General features: G+C 41.5%; 3 protein-coding genes across 3 annotated transcripts; all 3 read right to left on the reverse strand.

Moving 5' to 3' along the window:
- Positions 1–235: 235 nt before the first annotated feature.
- On the reverse strand, positions 236–2,110 carry LOC139784358 (uncharacterized). The gene has a single exon (XM_071723532.1). The coding sequence runs from the start codon at positions 2,108–2,110 to the stop codon at positions 236–238; it is 1,875 nt and encodes a 624-aa protein (XP_071579633.1).
- A 117-nt stretch (positions 2,111–2,227) lies between these two features.
- LOC139784359 (uncharacterized) lies at positions 2,228–4,021 on the reverse strand. Its single transcript, XM_071723533.1, has one exon. It carries the CDS (start codon positions 4,019–4,021, stop codon positions 2,228–2,230), a length of 1,794 nt encoding a protein of 597 aa, XP_071579634.1.
- Positions 4,022–16,723: 12,702 nt separating this feature from the next.
- Positions 16,724–18,262, reverse strand: LOC139784361 (uncharacterized). The gene has a single exon (XM_071723534.1). The coding sequence runs from the start codon at positions 18,260–18,262 to the stop codon at positions 16,724–16,726; it is 1,539 nt and encodes a 512-aa protein (XP_071579635.1).
- Between the last annotated feature and the right edge of the window lie 625 nt (positions 18,263–18,887).

Raw genomic sequence — 18,887 nt, forward strand, 5'->3', positions numbered from 1 at the left:
ATTCGCGACCGGGCTTTTCAGTCGAATTATTCCATCTTCGTCTAGATATGTGTTCATCGAGTTCATCCTTGAATCCTTGAAGCCAAAAAAGCTTTCACGTTGAACCATGCGTATCAATTTTAATTCTGCAGCTGTAACTTCTTTTACTCTTAAATAGGATTTCACTCGTTTTGAAGCTTCTAGTCGACAATTTGCAACAAACCTCATCATCCAGGCGAATCGTCGTAGAATTCTCTCATAAAGAAGTATCCGGAATCACCATTTCTTTACGTGCCTTAGACTCATGCTCCGTTGCATTGGCGACTAGCACGGACAAGATTTGTACAACCTTTAATCTCACCGCTCCTCTCTTCATCTCGCTTCGAACAGCATCTTCATCTATCTTAGCGTCGGATAGAGGCCACTCTTCTTCAGGGCGCGAGAGCCATTGTGGTCCTAGCCACCATTTAGTCTTGATTAGTTCTCTGGCAGAACATCCTCTGGACGGAAGATCAGCAGGGTTTAAATCTCCAGGAACATGACGCCAATCATCAGGTTCTGTCAATTGCCTAATTTCTTGCACTCGTCGCCAGACAAAGGTCGCCCATTGACTCTCTCTCTTGATCCATGTAAGCACCGTGGTAGAATCAGTCCAACAGTACACCTTGACCTCAGGACGATTCAAATACTTGATGATGCTGCACAGTAATCGGGCTCCAATAACAGCACCCATCAATTCCAGGCGTGGGATCGTCGGCTTTCCTAGGGGTGCGAGTCGGGATTTGGCCTGAACTAAATGGACTTTAATCCCCTGGCTGCAGGCAACTCTTACGAAAATTACTGCGGCATAGGCGGCTTGACTGGCATCTACAAACAAATGGAGTGACAAAAAATCATTAGTTCCTCCAAAAACCCATCGCGGAATTCTAACTTCACGAAGAAGCTCTAAGTCTCGAAGCCACTTGACAAAGGCTGCGCCCGTCTCCTCATCGACCGTCTCGTCCCAATTTGTCTTCTTAGTCCACAATGCCTGCAGAATCAGCTTCGGGCACAACAGCACCGGGCAAACAATGCCAATTGGGTCGAATACCTTCTGTGTGGCCGCCAAAATCTTCCTTTTTGTGACTACCTCGGGGATCTTTGGTTGTAAACAATGGCCGGAAATCTTCAATATGTCCTCGACTTTATCCCAGACAAGGCCCAAAACTGAAGTTTCTGTCGAGGGACCCATATCGCCAGAATGCTCCCACCCTCGAAGGTCAAATCCTCCTTTACTCATGTATAGCGTCGCCTTCTTCTTGAAATCTTCTACCTCGCCGACCGTTGGGAGACTCATTATACTGTTGTCAACGTAGAAGGATTTTGCAAGATCACGTATTAAGTTGATCTCCTCCTCGGGTAAGTCTCGAGCAATGTTCTCCAGATGAAGATCGATGGTTGCTCCCAGTAAAAATGGGCTGCTTGTGGCTCCGAAAACGACACGACAGTGTCGATAGACCACAAATTCCGTGTCTTCAGGCTGTCTTTTCCACAAAAATCTCATAACGTCTCGATCCTGCTTCGAGACGCTAATCTGGAGAAATGCTTTTCGTATATCTGCTATCACTCCAAATTTCTGCAGCCTGAATCGCAGCAGTAACTCGGGTATCAATTCGATGAAATTTGGTCCCGTCTCTAAGCACTGATTCAACGAGGGACCTTCTCTTTCTCTTGACGATGCATCGAAAACCGGGCGAATCCGAGTCGTGCTATTTTCCTTAACTACGTGTCTGTGTGGCAGGTAATGTCCATAATCCTTTGCTTCATTGCTAGAAAGCTCTTCTATTATACCATCGTTTAACCAATCCTGAAAGACATCGTCGTAGGCTTGGTAGAGACCATCTTGTTTTAGCTTCTTGATTGTACTTTCTAACCTCCGCTCAGCTGTGGCACGATTCATCGGTAGAGTTGGGTGGTTCTCCTTCCAGGGCAAACGTACTTCATAACGTCCTTGCTCGTTTATGATTGTAGTGTGTCGAAAGCCTTTTAGGACGTTTTCTTGATGTTCTTCCTTCGTAGATTTTTGGATGGGATCTTGTATTCCCAAAACGTCCAAATTTCCACAGGTCTTCGATCTTCGCCTCGTCCACATACATAGAAAAGGCGATCGCCACACTGTCGTTGCTCTGACAAACGTGCGATGGATTTTTGCCCATTATTGTCCATCCAAACTTGGTATCAACAGCCGTTACTCCATTATCAAGTTGAACTATTCTCGACCGGTTAGAAGCTTGCCAGCAACATCGGCTCCTATCAAGAGGGAAATCGGTACTTCACCGTGGTTAGCATCTGTGAGGTTAATGGATTTTTTTCTTAGTTCCTTGATCCAAGAACCTCCGGTCACCCTGGGAATATTGACACATATTTTATTCTGCTCAAATGCGTTGAAATTGCACGCGTAGCCACCGTCAAGACTACGTAAACAAACAAGGTAGCGTTTGTGATCCAGAGGTTGAGTACTTACGCCTCCAAATAGCGAATGAATCATCGTGCGATTACCTGTTTCCTTGAATTGCATTTTCGCAGCCACGTCAGCTAAGATATACGAATGATGTGACCCAGAGTCAACGACCGCTCGAATTAACTGTTCCTGATTGCCGTTGTATACTTTAACCATAAATGTCTGCATAAAAACTTCCGGGCCCGATGACAGATTGGACAGATTCTCCACGACGTCCTTTTCTTGAGTGTCCGTCTTCGCTTTACTTCCGGAGCTCGACGTATTAGAGGCCACACTACGACATAACAACAGAATATGTTTGTGACCACACCACGCACACTTACCCTTATAACGACAATTCTTAAGGTTATGTCCAATTTTGGCACAACAAAAGCAGGCTCTCTTTTCTTTAACAATCTCCTGCCTCTCTGCCAGAGATAGTTTCTTAGCCTTTTCACAATTCACACAGTTATGCCGTTCGTCACAAAAAGTGCATTTAGAGTCAATCGTTTCATTTACTGTTAAAAGTCCTGCCGCCGTCGGTGTTTCCGACGCTTCCTGTTTCGTTCTCTTATTCCTGTCCTTCACTTTTATCTCTGAGGTAACGCCGAAACCACTAACGACCATTTCAATTCTTTGTTCTGCCTGAACCTCTTCCGCCAAAAACAACATAAGGTTAGTGAGCCTGTCCTTTGCGACGGTAGCGCCAGACGACGCCCGTGATCGCTGCCAAACCCTCAATGTCTCTTCCGGCAGCGAAGATTCCACTAGGGGATACAACATGGCCGCACACATTTCAGTAGTGACACCAAGCGACTCGAGCGCTCTCAACTGCGTTTCGAGCTTGTCGAACAGGTTACCGACGGATGGCTTCTTTCCCGACTTATTGGTGTTGTTCAATACCAACTTGAGCAGCTCGCGCACGTATAGTTCAATTAACAAATCGTTTTTACCGAATCTTGATTTTAAACTGTCTATCACTTTGTCATAATTTTCCGCGATCGGTGGATAACTATTCACGAGATCACTAGCTCTAGATCCCTTTACCATAGCCTGAACTAAATATTGGAATTTATCTTCCTTGGTAATCTGTTGATCTTCGTGTATATTCTTAAAGAGACTCCAAAATTGCAGCCACTCGCGTAACTCTCCGCTGAATTTCTGCAACTCGATCTTCGGTAGCTTGAATCGTTTATCTTGGATGGCTTGTTCGTTGTCACGTCTGTTCATTGGTTGAACAGCCTCGCCGCCATTTGCAATGGGGGGAATCGGTTGCATCAGATTCGTAACTTGTGTCTTGATGCGATAATACTTGAGACGATAATCATCGCATGCCGCGGATTCCTCTTCGAGGTCCTGATCCGTCGTTTCTTCTCGCTCGAGTAGTAACTGTTGTAACTTATCGTTGAGATCCTCCATCTCACTGGCTTTATCTTTTAACAACGCAAACTGTGCTTGTATATCTTCAATTGCTGCGTCTCTACTTATGTTCGTTGAGAGCCAGTTGTATGTCCTTGTGAATGCCGCACGCGCGGTTTTCCTCAGCTTCTTGCAGTTATCCATGATCACATGAGATTATTTACGCCAAAGTCCTGTCACGGTCGCCAGATGTTCACAGTTGAACGGAATGAGATGCGTAAATAAGGCACGGATGTAAAAATTGAGGATCTTTATTCAGGAACGCACGTGTCGCTAGCGCTTCCCAAGGAACTCTGCTCGCTCGCATTCATACCACACAGGAGACAAGCCTGCCACCTACTCGAAAAAATAAGAATTCGCTCTCACAAGCCACACAAGCGCTCTCTAACAAAGTTCTCTCTCTACAAATATTATATTAAATAAAGCGCGCTCACACACAATCAACAACATAGCGGATGGTTGCAGCAAAGATCAAAGACACTGACACGAAGTATACTTAATACTGTTCTTACTTATACTGTGCTTTCGATGATCTTTGTGTAAACATTACATTAGTAGCGTTTGCTTTATAGCGTTTTCTACTGAGAAAACTAGTGCAGCATCAGCGCTGTACTAGTTTTTAATGAAAACTGCGCTGGTGCAATAATAGTGCAGGTTTAGTGTGGTTCAGTGAAACATCACTAATAAGATAGGGTAAAGTGCTCAAATGTCGTCCCCGCGCCCAATTTCGTTCCCTGGCCGATCTGCGCTGTTAATTACTGCTGCCTGCTTTTGATCTTAGAAATTTATAATAGAGATGGTATAAATGAGCTGGCAGCATACACACGTGCAATATTGAGTGACTAAAAATAAACATTTTCTTTGTTCACGCGCAGCGCACTGTATTACTTGGTGACATTCGAAGTTGTATTTCAGGCATCTACATAAGGTATGTGATTCTATCATTTATTCTTGCTTAGATATAGCGTATCATATTCCGAAGTGACAATCTCATTCTGCCACTGTAGGTTAGAACCGGCAAGCATAAAATTGAAAATGGCTCTGTGCTTAATTTCGTCCCCTTACATACATCCGTCTCCCAGGAAAAATTAGGAACACATTTTCTTTTTTGTGTCTGTAAACACCATCGGAATAACCCAGTAATCAAGGAACATTAAATTAACGTTTAGAAATATTGACCTTATGTGTATTTTTTAAACGTTTTTTAATAATATTATACACATATTTGAAAAATATTATTTCGTAATATGATTTTTCTGAATGTTGTTAAAATATTTTAAAAACGTTACAGAAAATATTGTTCAAATGTTACTCTAACATTTATTTGAGATCAATGCAGCAGTTCAAAATTCCTTGTAATTTGGACTTAGAAATAACGTTGGTGTATATATATATAGGAGAGGGGGCACTCTCTCTCTCTCTCTCTCTCTCTCTCTCTCTCTCTCTCTCTCTCTCTCTCTCTCTCTCTCTCTGTGTGTGTGTGTGTGTGTGTGTGTGTGTGTGTGTGTGTGTGTGTGTGTGTGTGTGTGTGTGTGTGTGTGTGTGTGTGTGTGTGTGTGTGTGTGTGTGTGTGTGTGTGTGTAGGACATTTCTTTTTAAAGTTCATATCTTTTTCAATTTTTAAGAAATTGGTTTTTTGGCTCAATTATAAGTTAATTTGGTTGTTAATGCTCAATACAAACGTATGGTAAAACAAACACTTTGAGAGTAGTGCGTTATTTCTACATTTTAAAAAATGTTCTTTCCGTCCTACACTGAGAAATTCATTTTGTTGAATCAACTAAATCCTTGGTTGGATTGTTGGATATGAGCAAACAAATTCTTTAGTTAATATAATAAAAAATTTGTTATGTGAACCAAATTTTTTGTTATATTAACTAAAGAATTTGTTTGCTCATATCCAACCAAGGATTTAGTTGATTCAACAAAATAGGTTTCTCAGTGTAATCTGCCTCCCTGGAGGGGAAGTTTAGGACGTCGCTGGAGCAGTTTAGGACTGATAATAAAAAACCGAGGTAATTCTCGTCTTCTTATTTTATTTATTAAAAGTAATAAATCTCTTGCTAGGCAACATCTTACAAACCTCTTTTAATATATTTTTAATATATTTAAAAAGTATATTAAAAATTAATAGATAATATATTTTTTTCTTTAACAATACCGTAGGTAATTTGTGGTCCTGTGAACTTGGCACACCATACCTAAAAATCTTCAATTTTTTTTAGAGTTCTGACTTTCTTTTGAATAGTTCTAGAGTTCTATATAAGCATTTTAAATAGTTCCGATGATTAAATACAAAAAAATCGAATTTGAAAATATGGTGCGCTAAGTTCACGCAGCGCACCAAATCATAAAAATCAATTATTTCTTCGGAGTTCTGGTTTGTTTTACAATAGTTCTACAGTTCTATATCAAATATATCAATAGTTCTAGCAATTAGAAGCAAAAAATCGATTTCTGAAAATCCAGTGCCCAAACTGTAACACCTATCTAAGAAAGGTAACAGTTCCGACCGGATCGTATTTTTGTGACATTTCACGAAGTTTTGCAAGAAATTTATTCACTTTCCAGTAATGCAATTATTTTTAAATAAAAACTATATTTAACACATAAAAAATTTTTTTTTCAGAAAAATTTTTTTACACGTTCTAGCCGATCTGATAAGAGTTCTGCGTAACGTTCCCTAAGTTCTACAAAAAAGTTATATAAGTTTAGTCTGTGAAATAATTATTTTTCAAGTTTTCGCTGCTTTTAACATTTAAAAATCAACTTTTCGACGATTTTTGACAGTTCTGTGAGTTTTATTATAATTATCCTGTAGTTCTGAACGTATTTTAACATTTTCCAAAGAGTTCTAGTGATAAAAATTATGTGATAATTTTTTAAACAATTTTTTCTTTTAAGAAAGTCGCATTTACGGGTTTCTAGGTGTGGCGCTAGCGGATTTTCGACAGTTCTGTGAGTTTTATTTCAATTATATTGTAGTTCTGAACGTATTCTAACATTTTCCGAAGAGTTCTGGCGATAAGCATTATTTATTCATTTTTTAAACAATTTTTTCTCTTAAGAAAGCCGCATTTACGGGTTTCTAGGTGTGGCGCTGGCGGATTTTCGACAGTTCTGTGAGTTTTATTACAATTATATTGTAGTTCTGAACGTATTCTAACATTTTCCGAAGAGTTCCGGCGATAAGCATTATTTATTCATTTTTTAAACAATTTTTTCTCTTAAGGTGATTGGGCCATCAGAGCATGTCAAAGAAAAAAATCTGATTAAAAAATATGTTATAAAGAAAACCTAAATACACTTAAATTTGCAATTTTGAGAAGATCTGACGTCTAGTTTTTGAGATATTAAATCTCAAAGTTGGCATTTTTAACATAGGTTTTACGGGAAATTGTACCGAAAACACACATTTTTCGAGGATTTCACTCACTATCTGTAAAGAAACAAGTTCAAAAAACTGAAAATAACATTATTTGATTCTTCTAGCACTTGTTAAGTATAAGGCAAAACGACGTTGACGTGTAATAAGGCCAAAAATTCAATCAAAAGTTGATGAATCGTCGCGTTTCTTGTCGGCCTTTCGATCAGCTGTACGCGACGTGAACATGTGGCATCGCCGCGCCGTGTAGTGTTTTTTCTCCCGAGAAAGCCGCATTTACGAGCTTCTAGGTGAGGCGCTGACCGATTTTCGACAGTTCTGTGAGCCCTATTATATAATTATCCTGTAGTTTTGAACGTATTCTAACATTTTCCAAAGAGTTCTAACGATAAAAATTATGTAAGCGCCAGCGCCTCACCTAGAAACCCGTAAATGCGGCTTTCTTAACCCTAGAGAGCATTTGTGGGGTAATACGTTACCCCACGCGAAATTCAAATTACGCCCCTGACTTAGGAAGGTTCGTTTCCATTGTTTTGTTTTTCGAAATTTTTTTACTGTTTTTTTTTTACTACCAGAAACTGATGACTACTATCGTCTTCCCTATTAAAGAGCAAACAAAATTATCTATTACAAAGTTTCCTAACAACAAATAGAAACATTATACACGCGGTACAAATTTGGGGTAATTTATTACCCCGCTTGGCCTTTCACGTATGAGAAAATTAAGAAATGCTCTCTAGGGTTAAGAGAAAAAATTGTTTAAAAAATGAATAAATAATGCTTATCGCCGGAACTCTTCGGAAAATGTTAGAATACGTTCAGAACTACAATATAATTGTAATAAAACTCACAGAACTGTCGAAAATCCGCCAGCGCCACACCTAGAAACCCGTAAATGCGGCTTTCTTAAGAGAAAAAATTGTTTAAAAAATGAATAAATAATGCTTATCGCCAGAACTCTTCGGAAAATGTTAGAATACGTTCAGAACTACAATATAATTGAAATAAAACTCACAGAACTGTCGAAAATCCGCTAGCGCCACACCTAGAAACCCGTAAATGCGACTTTCTTAAAAGAAAAAATTGTTTAAAAAATTATCACATAATTTTTATCACTAGAACTCTTTGGAAAATGTTAAAATACGTTCAGAACTACAGGATAATTATAATAAAACTCACAGAACTGTCAAAAATCGTCGAAAAGTTGATTTTTAAATGTTAAAAGCAGCGAAAACTTGAAAAATAATTATTTCACAGACTAAACTTATATAACTTTTTTGTAGAACTTAGGGAACGCTACGCAGAACTCTTATCAGATCGGCTAGAACGTGTAAAAAAATTTTTCTGAAATAAAAATTTTTTATGTGTTAAATATAGTTTTTATTTAAAAATAATTGCATTACTGGAAAGTGAATAAATTTCTTGCAAAACTACGTGAAATGTCACAAAAATACGATCCGGTCGGAACTGTTACCTTTCTTAGATAGGTGTTACAGTTTGGGCACTGGATTTTCAGAAATCGATTTTTTGCTTCTAATTGCTAGAACTATTGATATATTTGATATAGAACTGTAGAACTATTGTAAAACAAACTAGAACTCCGAAGAAATAATTGATTTTCATGATTTGGTGCGCTGCGTGAACTTAGCGCACCATATTTTCAAATTCGATTTTTTGTATTTAATCATCGGAACTATTTAAAATGCTTATATATACCTCTAGAACTATTCAAAAAAAAGTCAGAACTCTAAAAAAAATTGAAGATTTTTAGGTATGGTGTGCCAAGTTCACAGGACCGTAATTTGTAGTAGGCAATTAAATAAACATAAGTGTTCACCTATTGGAATTTAATTAAGCAAGAATTAGTCTCACTTTCTCTCTCTTTTTCTCAAATTTCTCTTTGTCCAATACTGCCTTAACCCTAACTTGAAAAAAGAAAACGTAATATTTTATATCAACTCTTTTATTAAATTATGTTGTTGTATTTCGTTCATTACAACGCAAAACATATAATCATAACCAGAACATACAAGTGAATTTCCTTTTAAGCAATAGTTTAATATAAAAATACTTACATTTGCGAGCCAAAATAATTACAACAGCCAGCGAAAATCACTAACAGCTTGTAGATTAGTTTAACAGCTAACAGCGCGGAAGTTCTTATGTGAAGTTTATCTATTAACCGGTTGCCAACCGAGAAATGCGTTTAACATGAAAAAAAGTGACAAATTTGTTCTTTATTCGAGATGTCTTAAACTGCCTCTGCCCTAAAAAGTGACTCCTTCTCCCCTATATATAAATATATATATATATATTTATAGGGGAGACATTAGTATATAGGGGAGAAATATATATATATATATATGTTAATAGTTATTTTAAATAAAAAATATCTTTTTTAATATTTTATGAAATCTACATCATACGTAAATTGAATAAATGGCCGCGTTTAGCAGAACGTTTATTTTGCAATTGTTGGAAACTTTCTGAGCTGAGATTTGATTTTATTCTTTTAGATCCTAGGAATAATCCAATCTAAGCTCCGAAAATTTCCAAAAGTTGTGAAAAAGACACGTTCTGCTAAACGCGGCTAATGTTAATCAGTATTTAACAATTTAATTGTTGTTGCATTGTTTTTAATATTTGCCAGTTAATATATTATTACAAGATTTTTTTTTACACTCTGAAGATATGTACATACATATGTACCCGCAATATTTATTCGTTAAAATCTGATGTATCTGATAAATGACGTCTGTGGCAACGTATTAGGATTACTTTTACTGCTATATGAAAACGTTTTTTTTTAAATGTTGAATTGCAATGTCTTGTAGACGTCTACAAGACATTGCAATTCAGCGGACATTAGACGTTTGTGCAATGTCTCTTCAACATTCAATCTACGTTGAATCTATTGTTTGCAACGTTGATACAATATTGTAATTTTTGAAATTCAATGTATGTTTTTAAGATGTTGATTCAACGTTAGTGTATGAGAAGAGGACAAAATTACGACTACTTTTTTTTGAAAGTCGAAAAACGCATTTTTTCACATTTTATTTTTTATTCTGTGTGTATGAACTTTTATGAAATATGAATTACAAGGCTTTATTGCTAAGGTTTCAAGGTAATTATACGAATTTTTTCAGATTTTAGTATGAATTAGTTTTTATATACGAGCCAAAAACTCTTAAGGGGACGAAAGGGCACTTTACCTTATCTATTTTATAACTTTATCTAAAAAGGAGAGAAAGTGTCCCTCTCCGATTTTAATGAATTTTTAAAGTGTTTTTTTTTAGACAAAAATAAGAGACGTATTTTTTAATACGTGCCCATATACGCATATTTAGGGGCTGAAACACCCCTCTGAAAAAAATCGGTTTTTCTCTTTCGGGCCGAATACCTCCGAAACTATAAAAAATAGAAAATTTTTTTTAAAATAAAAGTTGAATGGTTTAAAGAGTACTTTAAAACAATGATAAATGTTAAAATTTTTATTTTTTAATAAAAATAAAAATAAAAATAAAAAAATAAAAAATTTTATTTTGTCATTATTCTAAAGTGCTCTTCAAACCATTCAACTTTTGTTTAAAAAATTTCTTCTATCTTTTATAGTTTCGGAGATATTCGGCCCGAAAGAGAAAAGACGATTTTTTTCAAAGGGATGTCTGAAGGTCAATCCAGACAAACTTGCATAAGTGCATAAGCATATGCATAAAGAAATGGATTGGTCTATTTCCTTATGCATATGTATATGGACCAATCAATTTTCTTATGCTTATGTTTATGCGCTATGCAAATTTGTCTGGATAGACATTTACCCCCTAAACATGCGTATGGGCACGTATAAAAAAAATACGTGTCGCTTATTTTTGTCCAGAAAACAACATATTAAAAGCTAATCAAAATCGGAAGAGGACACTTCCGTACCTTTCCTTGTGAATAGTGAAAATACATGTAAATACAAACATAAATTGCTTATTTTACAAAAATATTCTGATTTATTTCTTTAGTTTCTAAAAATTTCAAGATTTTTACATGTCAAGATGTTAATGACATTGCGCAGTTTATTAGACACGTCAAAACTAAAAACAATATTGTTTTTATATGAAGTTTAGAATACTATAATATCATCTTAACGTAATATCATATCTTAAAGCACAAAAACAACTCAACTTCAACTTGCACTAGTATTCCACCGTCTTTAAAGACGGTGGAGCAAAAGTTGCACCTGGTGCAATACTTTTGCACCAGTTTTGTCAGTAGAATATTGAACACTGTGTTACGTCCAACCCCGGGATTAGAGTAAGAAAACTGGGAAGCGAAGGAACGCGAGCCGAACGCACTTTCGATGGCTCAGGAAGGGTCAACGTTCGTAGGGACGGTAGGACGCCTTCCGTGAGCGGTGCGATCGTCGGTCCTCTTTTAAGTCAGGGAATTTAATCCCTTTAACTTAGGATCGGACCTCGTGCGATTTCGAGAGGTGGAAAGGATTTGAGAGCGAGGTCTTATTTAAAATAAAGAAACATAGAATTTAATCTTACAAACAAATTAAACATTTCTTACAATAAAATAATGTTTGTCAGTGACATCGAGTAAGATTATCAGGCAATTGAGATAAATGAACGGAAGCGGAATGTATGTCATTTGTGTGTGTGAGTGTGTAGTTACCGCGGGTGTTACATTAGTGCGGGGGTGATCGGGCAGGATTTTAAGGGGAAACCTATTCAATAAACATCCTGCCCGCTAATATTACAATCGGAATCAGAAGTGAGATTACATGAATTTAACTAAGTGTGGTGTTTGTGTGTAAGTTAATTAAATTAAAACATAAAAAAATTAAATAGTATTTATATTATAGGGTGTGTTAATTATTAGTCTAGGGTGATCACCTCGGGATCGACTACTTCCTCGAGGGTGGCTGTGGAGCGGTTGAATAAATCTTTTAGGAGGTAAACGGGAATTTTATACGGGAATTCATGGTCGGGGATAAAAACGAGAATGAAGTGGCGAGGATTGGCCCTGAGGATGACCGAGCGGAGTTCGTTAATGTCGAACTCCCCGGGACCAATGGTAAGAGTCCCTTCAGGAATGTGTTTAGTATAGGGGGGAAAATACGCGGGTATATTAAGAAGGAAATGTGGGTGTTGAGGATCTTCCTCGAGAACCTCAGCTCTCGAGGTGGTCGACAGCGCCGGGGATGGCCCTCTGGAAAGTTCCTCGAAAGGAACAGGAGAATATGATCTCTCCTGTATGGGGGAAGGATTGGAGGAAGGTGCGGGGGAGGGAGAATCGGGAAGTTTCCCGGAGCGAACCGGGGAATACGAAGGTTCGAGCAGGGGGGAAGAATCAGGTGTGTCGGGGAGCACGCGATAACTAAGGGGGCGAGAAGGGGGCGACTGGCGCGGCGGCGAAGGCGCTTCCTCCGGGAGACCTGGTGGAGGCGGCGGGGTGGCAAGCCGCGGAGAACCGGCGTTCTCCCGTTCGTGTCGGAGGAACTCTAATATTATTTTCTTAACCCTTAAATGCCACACCTCTCAAGAATCTCGTAAATGACACATGGGGTCTAAAAGACCCCAGCATGAAAAATGTCTCCTTACTTATTGATTTTTTGATATTTAGTTATGAAAATTATTTTTAATGTTGTTCAAGGCTTAGAAAAGAGAATAAAATGCTTATATTGTTAAAATTTCAATTTCAACATAGTATAAAAAATTAAGATCGCCAACAGTTAAAATGTTGGCTCCAAAATCAAAAAAATAAAAAATAATAAATAAATAAATATGAGCTCCATATTTGGCAGGAACATTTGAAAATATATTATTCTAAAGGGTCTGGGGTCCGCTGGACCCCGGGTGGCATTTAAGGGTTAAGTCTCCTTCACGCCTGCTTGTTTCGACGATTCCGAATTCAGCTAATTCGGAAGTAATAGGGAGAGAAGATTACTCCGAGTCCGCCGATAATTCAGCTAATTCGGAAGTAATAGGGGGAGAAGATTACTCCGAGTCCGCCGATAATTCAGCTAATTCGGAAGTAATAGGGGGAGAAGATTACTCCAAGTCCGCCGATAATTCAGCTAATTCGGAATAAACGAGATGATCAAAAGGAGTTAGAGGTTGGAGGGGTTAATGTATGACCGAGAGACTTTCCAAACACGAGAATATATATAAAAAAAAGAACCGATATATATATATATATATATCGGTTCTTTTTTTAAGGCCGTATCCTCTCTAGTCAAAGGTGGCAATGATACTTCTTGCTGAAAACTCTTCAAGCCAAAAGGATCGATAGGCCGTGCTTTCGCAGTCTCTATGCGTACTGAACATCGAGATCAAGCCAGCTTTTGCCCTTTTGCTCTACGCGAGGTTTCTGTCCTCGCTGAGCTGGCCTTAGGACCTATACATATATATATATATATGTATAGGACTTACTACTTGATGAGTTTCCAAACGTTGGAGCGGACTACTTCCCGAAATGGACCTTGGTTGGAGGATGAGTCGGAGTGACTGATGTGCTGTCGGATTTTTTTTTGTTTCGGAGGAAGAGAGAAAATGCCTCGCGCATTCTACCGGGGGCCGGCCCCCGGGATATGTGGGGCTTGCACCTACTAAAAAACTCTCTCCCAGACAATCAGCACGCTGGACCACAGTTACGTCACGCGGGAGACACGAGGTATTACTTCACACAGCGTAACAGTCCTCTCGCAGAGGCGACAGAAAAAACGTAAACCAGACAAAGGAGACCACACGAAGGGATCAAACCAGGAGTGCTTCAATCCCCACAAGAAAGTACTCCTAGTCAAATGGCGAGGGAAAGAATCCTTCGTCATTTCACCACCTCGGGGAGCCCTCATGATAATAACCGCGGGCAGTTATATCATTGAGGGGTCCCTTCATCGGCTGCGGAAAAATTCCTGGGGGGAAATCCACATCCCAAGTACATGTACACGCACGCGCACGAACCTAAACGAACAGGAACCCCCTCTATCCGGAGAGGGGTTCCACAAAGCACAGAGCAAGGACGTGAATCCACACGTCTTTCACAGGAAGGTGGAAAAAACCAGTACCCACCACCACACGAAGAGGGGGGGGGGAGGTAACATACACTCACCACCACACAATAACCGGTCCTCTACCGGTTGTACGCTCGAAAATCGGAATCCCCCGCGCACATCCCACACATCCCCAGCTCATCCTACGCATAAGTACATAATGCATATAACGCCGCAGTAAAACGCATCCCGAGGATCGGCTCGAAGCGGCGGCGGGATTCACGTCCGCTTCTCCCACGCAGCACGGCCGGCCAACTCCAACCCCCGGTCAGGGAAATTGACAATAAGCAGAAGGGGGAGGTGAGAGCGCACAAAGATCCATCAGAAAGTTCGCACTCTCCCCCAGGCCCATAGACCAAGGGAAGAGGCGCGAAAAAAAAAACGCACAAAGATTCTAGAGCCACCGCCGCGAGACCACGAAGACCCACCAGGGGACGGCCAACCGCGGCCCGCCGCCACAAGGGGCTACCGGCAACCATTGCACAAGCAATGGGGCCGGAGCTCCGAAAAGCAGCGAGCGGCAAGCCCCGGCCGACCAACCCCCAGGAAGGACCCCGCAGCCAGAAACGGCGGGCACCCCAAAGACAGAAAGAAAAGGGGCTCTCGGCGACCCCGGGAAAACGACGAGCGCCGACCGCCCCCGGGCCACCAGCCCCCCAGGGATCCGGCAGCGTCGCACTAGGCGACGCGTTGGACCCCAGGAGGAGGGAAGCCCGCCGCCGGCCGGCGCCCCACCGCCCCCCGGAAAGTACGCCAAAGACCCCAAAAGAAAACGCACGCAAAACGCATGAAAGAAAAAACGACGCACGCCGCAGGATTTACATATTTACGCCGCGTATTTACATATTTACATACTAGAGTTCGCAATCAAACGCAACAGGACGCTACGCACCGTCTCCATCCATATCTTCGTCAGTCTTGACATCCCCGAGCTGTCTTCTACGCTCGTCATCCTCCTTTCTGAGCACTCTTTCCGCAAAAGTTGAAAAGGCTCTCCAAGCCTCACGAGATTTGCATATGCGTGCGACGACTGCAGCCAAAGTTAAGTCCTGCCCCAGGGCTGCAGTGAGCTCGCCACGCTCAAGACCCCAAAACTGACATACAGCAAGCGTATGCTCAGCCGTGTCTTCGGCTGTTCGACAGTATCTACATATAGGACTTGTCTCTTTTCCTATTCGGTGCAAAAAGGACCTAAAGTACCCATGTCTTGTAAGGATCTGGGTGGTCTTAAAGGTCAAGAAGCCAGTATTCCGATTGATCCACTCCTCAAAATTAGGGGCAATGGCATCTCTAGTTCTTTTGCCCGGCAGATAATGATTCGTGATGTGCATGGCCACTGCCTACGCAACTCAAGCCACTCTACCGCTCGCTCTGCCCTAGGGGAATCCTCCGTGATGGTGCCCAATTCCTTAAGTTCTCGAAGTCTCAAATAGACCTTCCGCAGATAGGCGGCATATAAGTGCAGAGGCGGAATTCTCGCCAAAAGTGAAGCCGCCTCATATGATACTGTGCGATATGACATAACTGTTCGCGAGGCCGTGACACGAAACACCCGGCGAAAAAGTCTTCTCTGGTTTTCTGACGCCTCTAACTCAACGCTCCAGATCGGGGCCGCATAAAGTACAATCGAGAGAATAACGCTGAAGTATAGTCTTCTCTTATTCTCTATCGGGCCACGCAAATTTGGCAAGATCCCACAGAGCGCTCCACCAACTCTGGAAGCCTTGGACGCAGCGTACTTAAAGTGGGTACAGAAATTTAGCCTCTTATCGACGTACACACCCAAATATTTCATATTGCCGGATATTTTAATTCTAATTCCCTTATAAATAAAGTAAGAGTCGCGAGGGCAGCGCCCGAAGAAAACAGCCTCGGATTTATCCCAGGAAATCTCGAGTCCTAAATCTCGAATGTTTATCAGCATCCTCTCCAAACACTCAGCCGCAAGGGCACATGCGGCATCGAAATTCTTCTCGACTACCACCAGTAGTGTGTCATCAGCGTAGCACACTATGTGGCAATCTTCAAATAGCATTGTCCGGAGCACTTGATCGAACGTAATATTCCATAACAGGGGGCCCAACACCGAACCTTGCGGGACCCCCCTGTTTACGCGTCTCGTACGGCGAGTACCATCCGGCGTGACGTACCTTATTTTTCTATCCTTTAAATAATCTTCCACGATGCGTCGAAGGTACAAAGGGAAACGTTTACTTCGAAGAGCCCTGCGGATACTAGAAAGCCTTACAGAATTGAATGCATTCTTTATATCAAGGGACAAGGCCAACGCCACTTTACCATTTTACAATACTTTTAAAAAGGAAGAGGGCATCGGTCGTCGAGCGCATCTTCCTGAAACCGAATTGATTGCTAGACAAGTCCGAAGATGGATTTTCCTCCATGTGGGTAATTAGGCGATTCGCAATGACGCGCTCAAATGTCTTCCCCACCTCGTTAAGGAGGCAGATTGGGCGAGCTTTTGGAACCTCACCAGGGGAACTTCCCCTTTCGGGATCAAAATCAAATCGGCCACTTTCCAGCTCTTTGGAAAAGTACCGTGTTGCATATATACGTTATAACACTGGGCCAAGCGGTGTACCATAACAGGTGAAATTTCCTTAAGTGCAGTCGCTTTGAAGCCGTCTGGCCCAGGAGCCGTGCTGCAATCCTTTTTTGCAGCAATGGGATTTGCAACTTCCGTTGCGGTGATGGGAGTTCTCCCATCCTCGCAATTCCCAAGATCAGTCGGCATCAACTCCCTGCCCGGAGGGAACAGGCTATCCAAGAGACGCTCCAGAATATCCGGCTCCAAAGTTACAGCAAGACCGGGGGTAGATTTTCGCAGTTTACTCAGAACAATTTTATACGGAAGGCCCCACGGGTCTTCATCTAGAGTGGAGACTAACTCTTTCCAGGCTTCCGATTTCGCTCTACGTATTTCGTTTTTCAGTTCCTGGTTGGGCAGAACATAATTCGTCCTTTTGTATTTAGAAATTTCCGGCAAGTCTCTACCGCGACCACGAGTCCATACTCTTCTAGCCGAGATAGACGCGGCCCGTAGTTGTGCGATCCTCTCGTTCCACCAGTATGCATGCGAAGACCTGCGAGCTTGAAGACGAGGAACTGCAGCTCTGCACGCCCCGGCAATGCAGTCGTGAATCCAGCGGTCGGGTACCGCGTTAATCATGAAGTCCAGGTCAGAGGGACTTACTGCGCATGTCCATTCAATTGCAGCCTGGTATAATTCCACGTCCATCTTCTTGAAATTCCATCGAGACGGTGGAGGTCTCAGCGGGCGTTGTGATAGCGAAGGTGAAACAGCGATTTCGAAAACGATGTACAAGTGGTCCGACATGTACTCCATGTCATCCCGCACGGCCCAACCACGAATACTGCGGGAGAGATCGGGGGAGGCCCAGGTTAGATCGATTATTGAGCTTCCCCGGTGACCCACGAAGGTAGGATTGTTACCTACATTTAATAGGCGAAGATCCAATTGCGCTGCCCAATCCTCTAGCAGTTCTCCCTTAAAGTCAGTAGATTCACATCCCCAGGGACTAGCGTGAGCATTGAAGTCTCCGCACAGGAGAAGCCTATTATTATGCCCAACACTCGAAAACAGATTAGATAACTCTTCCAGAAAATCCGAGTAACCGCCACGATAGACGTTCGGAGAGATATAGCAGGATGCAATAAATATATTTCCGTACTTAATGAGTACCGAGTTTTGACCCTGCGCCAATAGAACCGCGGGGTAGGCAGCGAGTCTCGTGTTAATGAATATTGTCGATAGAGCGTTTCGGCTATAAAACCATTGTTGATGGGGGCTGGATGTGCGGGCAGGTTTGGATACCGCGCACACGGCAGCCCCCATCTCCTCCGAATGGTGTATCAAGAGGTCTTGGGCCTCCTTATGCCTATTTAAGTTTATTTGCAAACAAAGAGTCATTGTTGTCTTCGTCCTCGTGGTCTTGTGGGTTCCTTAATAAAGCAGCCATCGGAGGAACCAAGCCGATGGTTATCTGATCTCCCCGCTCCCTTGCAAATCACGCAGCAGGGATCAGCTTTGCAGGCTCCAATCAGATGTTCTTTGGTACCGCACTTGAAACACGCGCCAGTGCGATCTTCCGGGAAGTCGCAGGTGTTTCGTACGTGGCCGAAGCGCCAACACTTATAGCATTGTACCGGCCTGGATTAGAGTAGCTCCACGCGTGCGATCGTCCACCCGATTTTTAATTTTCCTGACGATGTGACTCTACTAGCCGCCGAGAGTGGACATTTGATCCATACCGAGCACAGATCGTTTGACATTTGTCGAACACTACCCAACTCGATATCGGCTTCGTCACAGTCTCCAATAACATAAATGACATTCAGAATTTCTGTAGTCGTAATAGATTTGTCCATATTCCACACTCTCAGCTCACCCATTACGGTAGGTCTAGTGACACGCGCAACGGTATTACCAAGAGTTTCCCTCAACTTTGCCGCGAGTATATCTGCTTTAGAAGAACCATCGACTCCGGGTATTTCGATGATAACGCCTCCGTTGATACCCCTCCTAATCTTGGAGT

Source organism: Temnothorax nylanderi, unplaced genomic scaffold (assembly GCF_030848795.1).
Source record: "Temnothorax nylanderi isolate EJ_2023f unplaced genomic scaffold, tnyl_v1.0 TNYL_tig0615_pilon, whole genome shotgun sequence".
Lineage (NCBI taxonomy): Eukaryota > Metazoa > Arthropoda > Insecta > Hymenoptera > Formicidae > Temnothorax > Temnothorax nylanderi.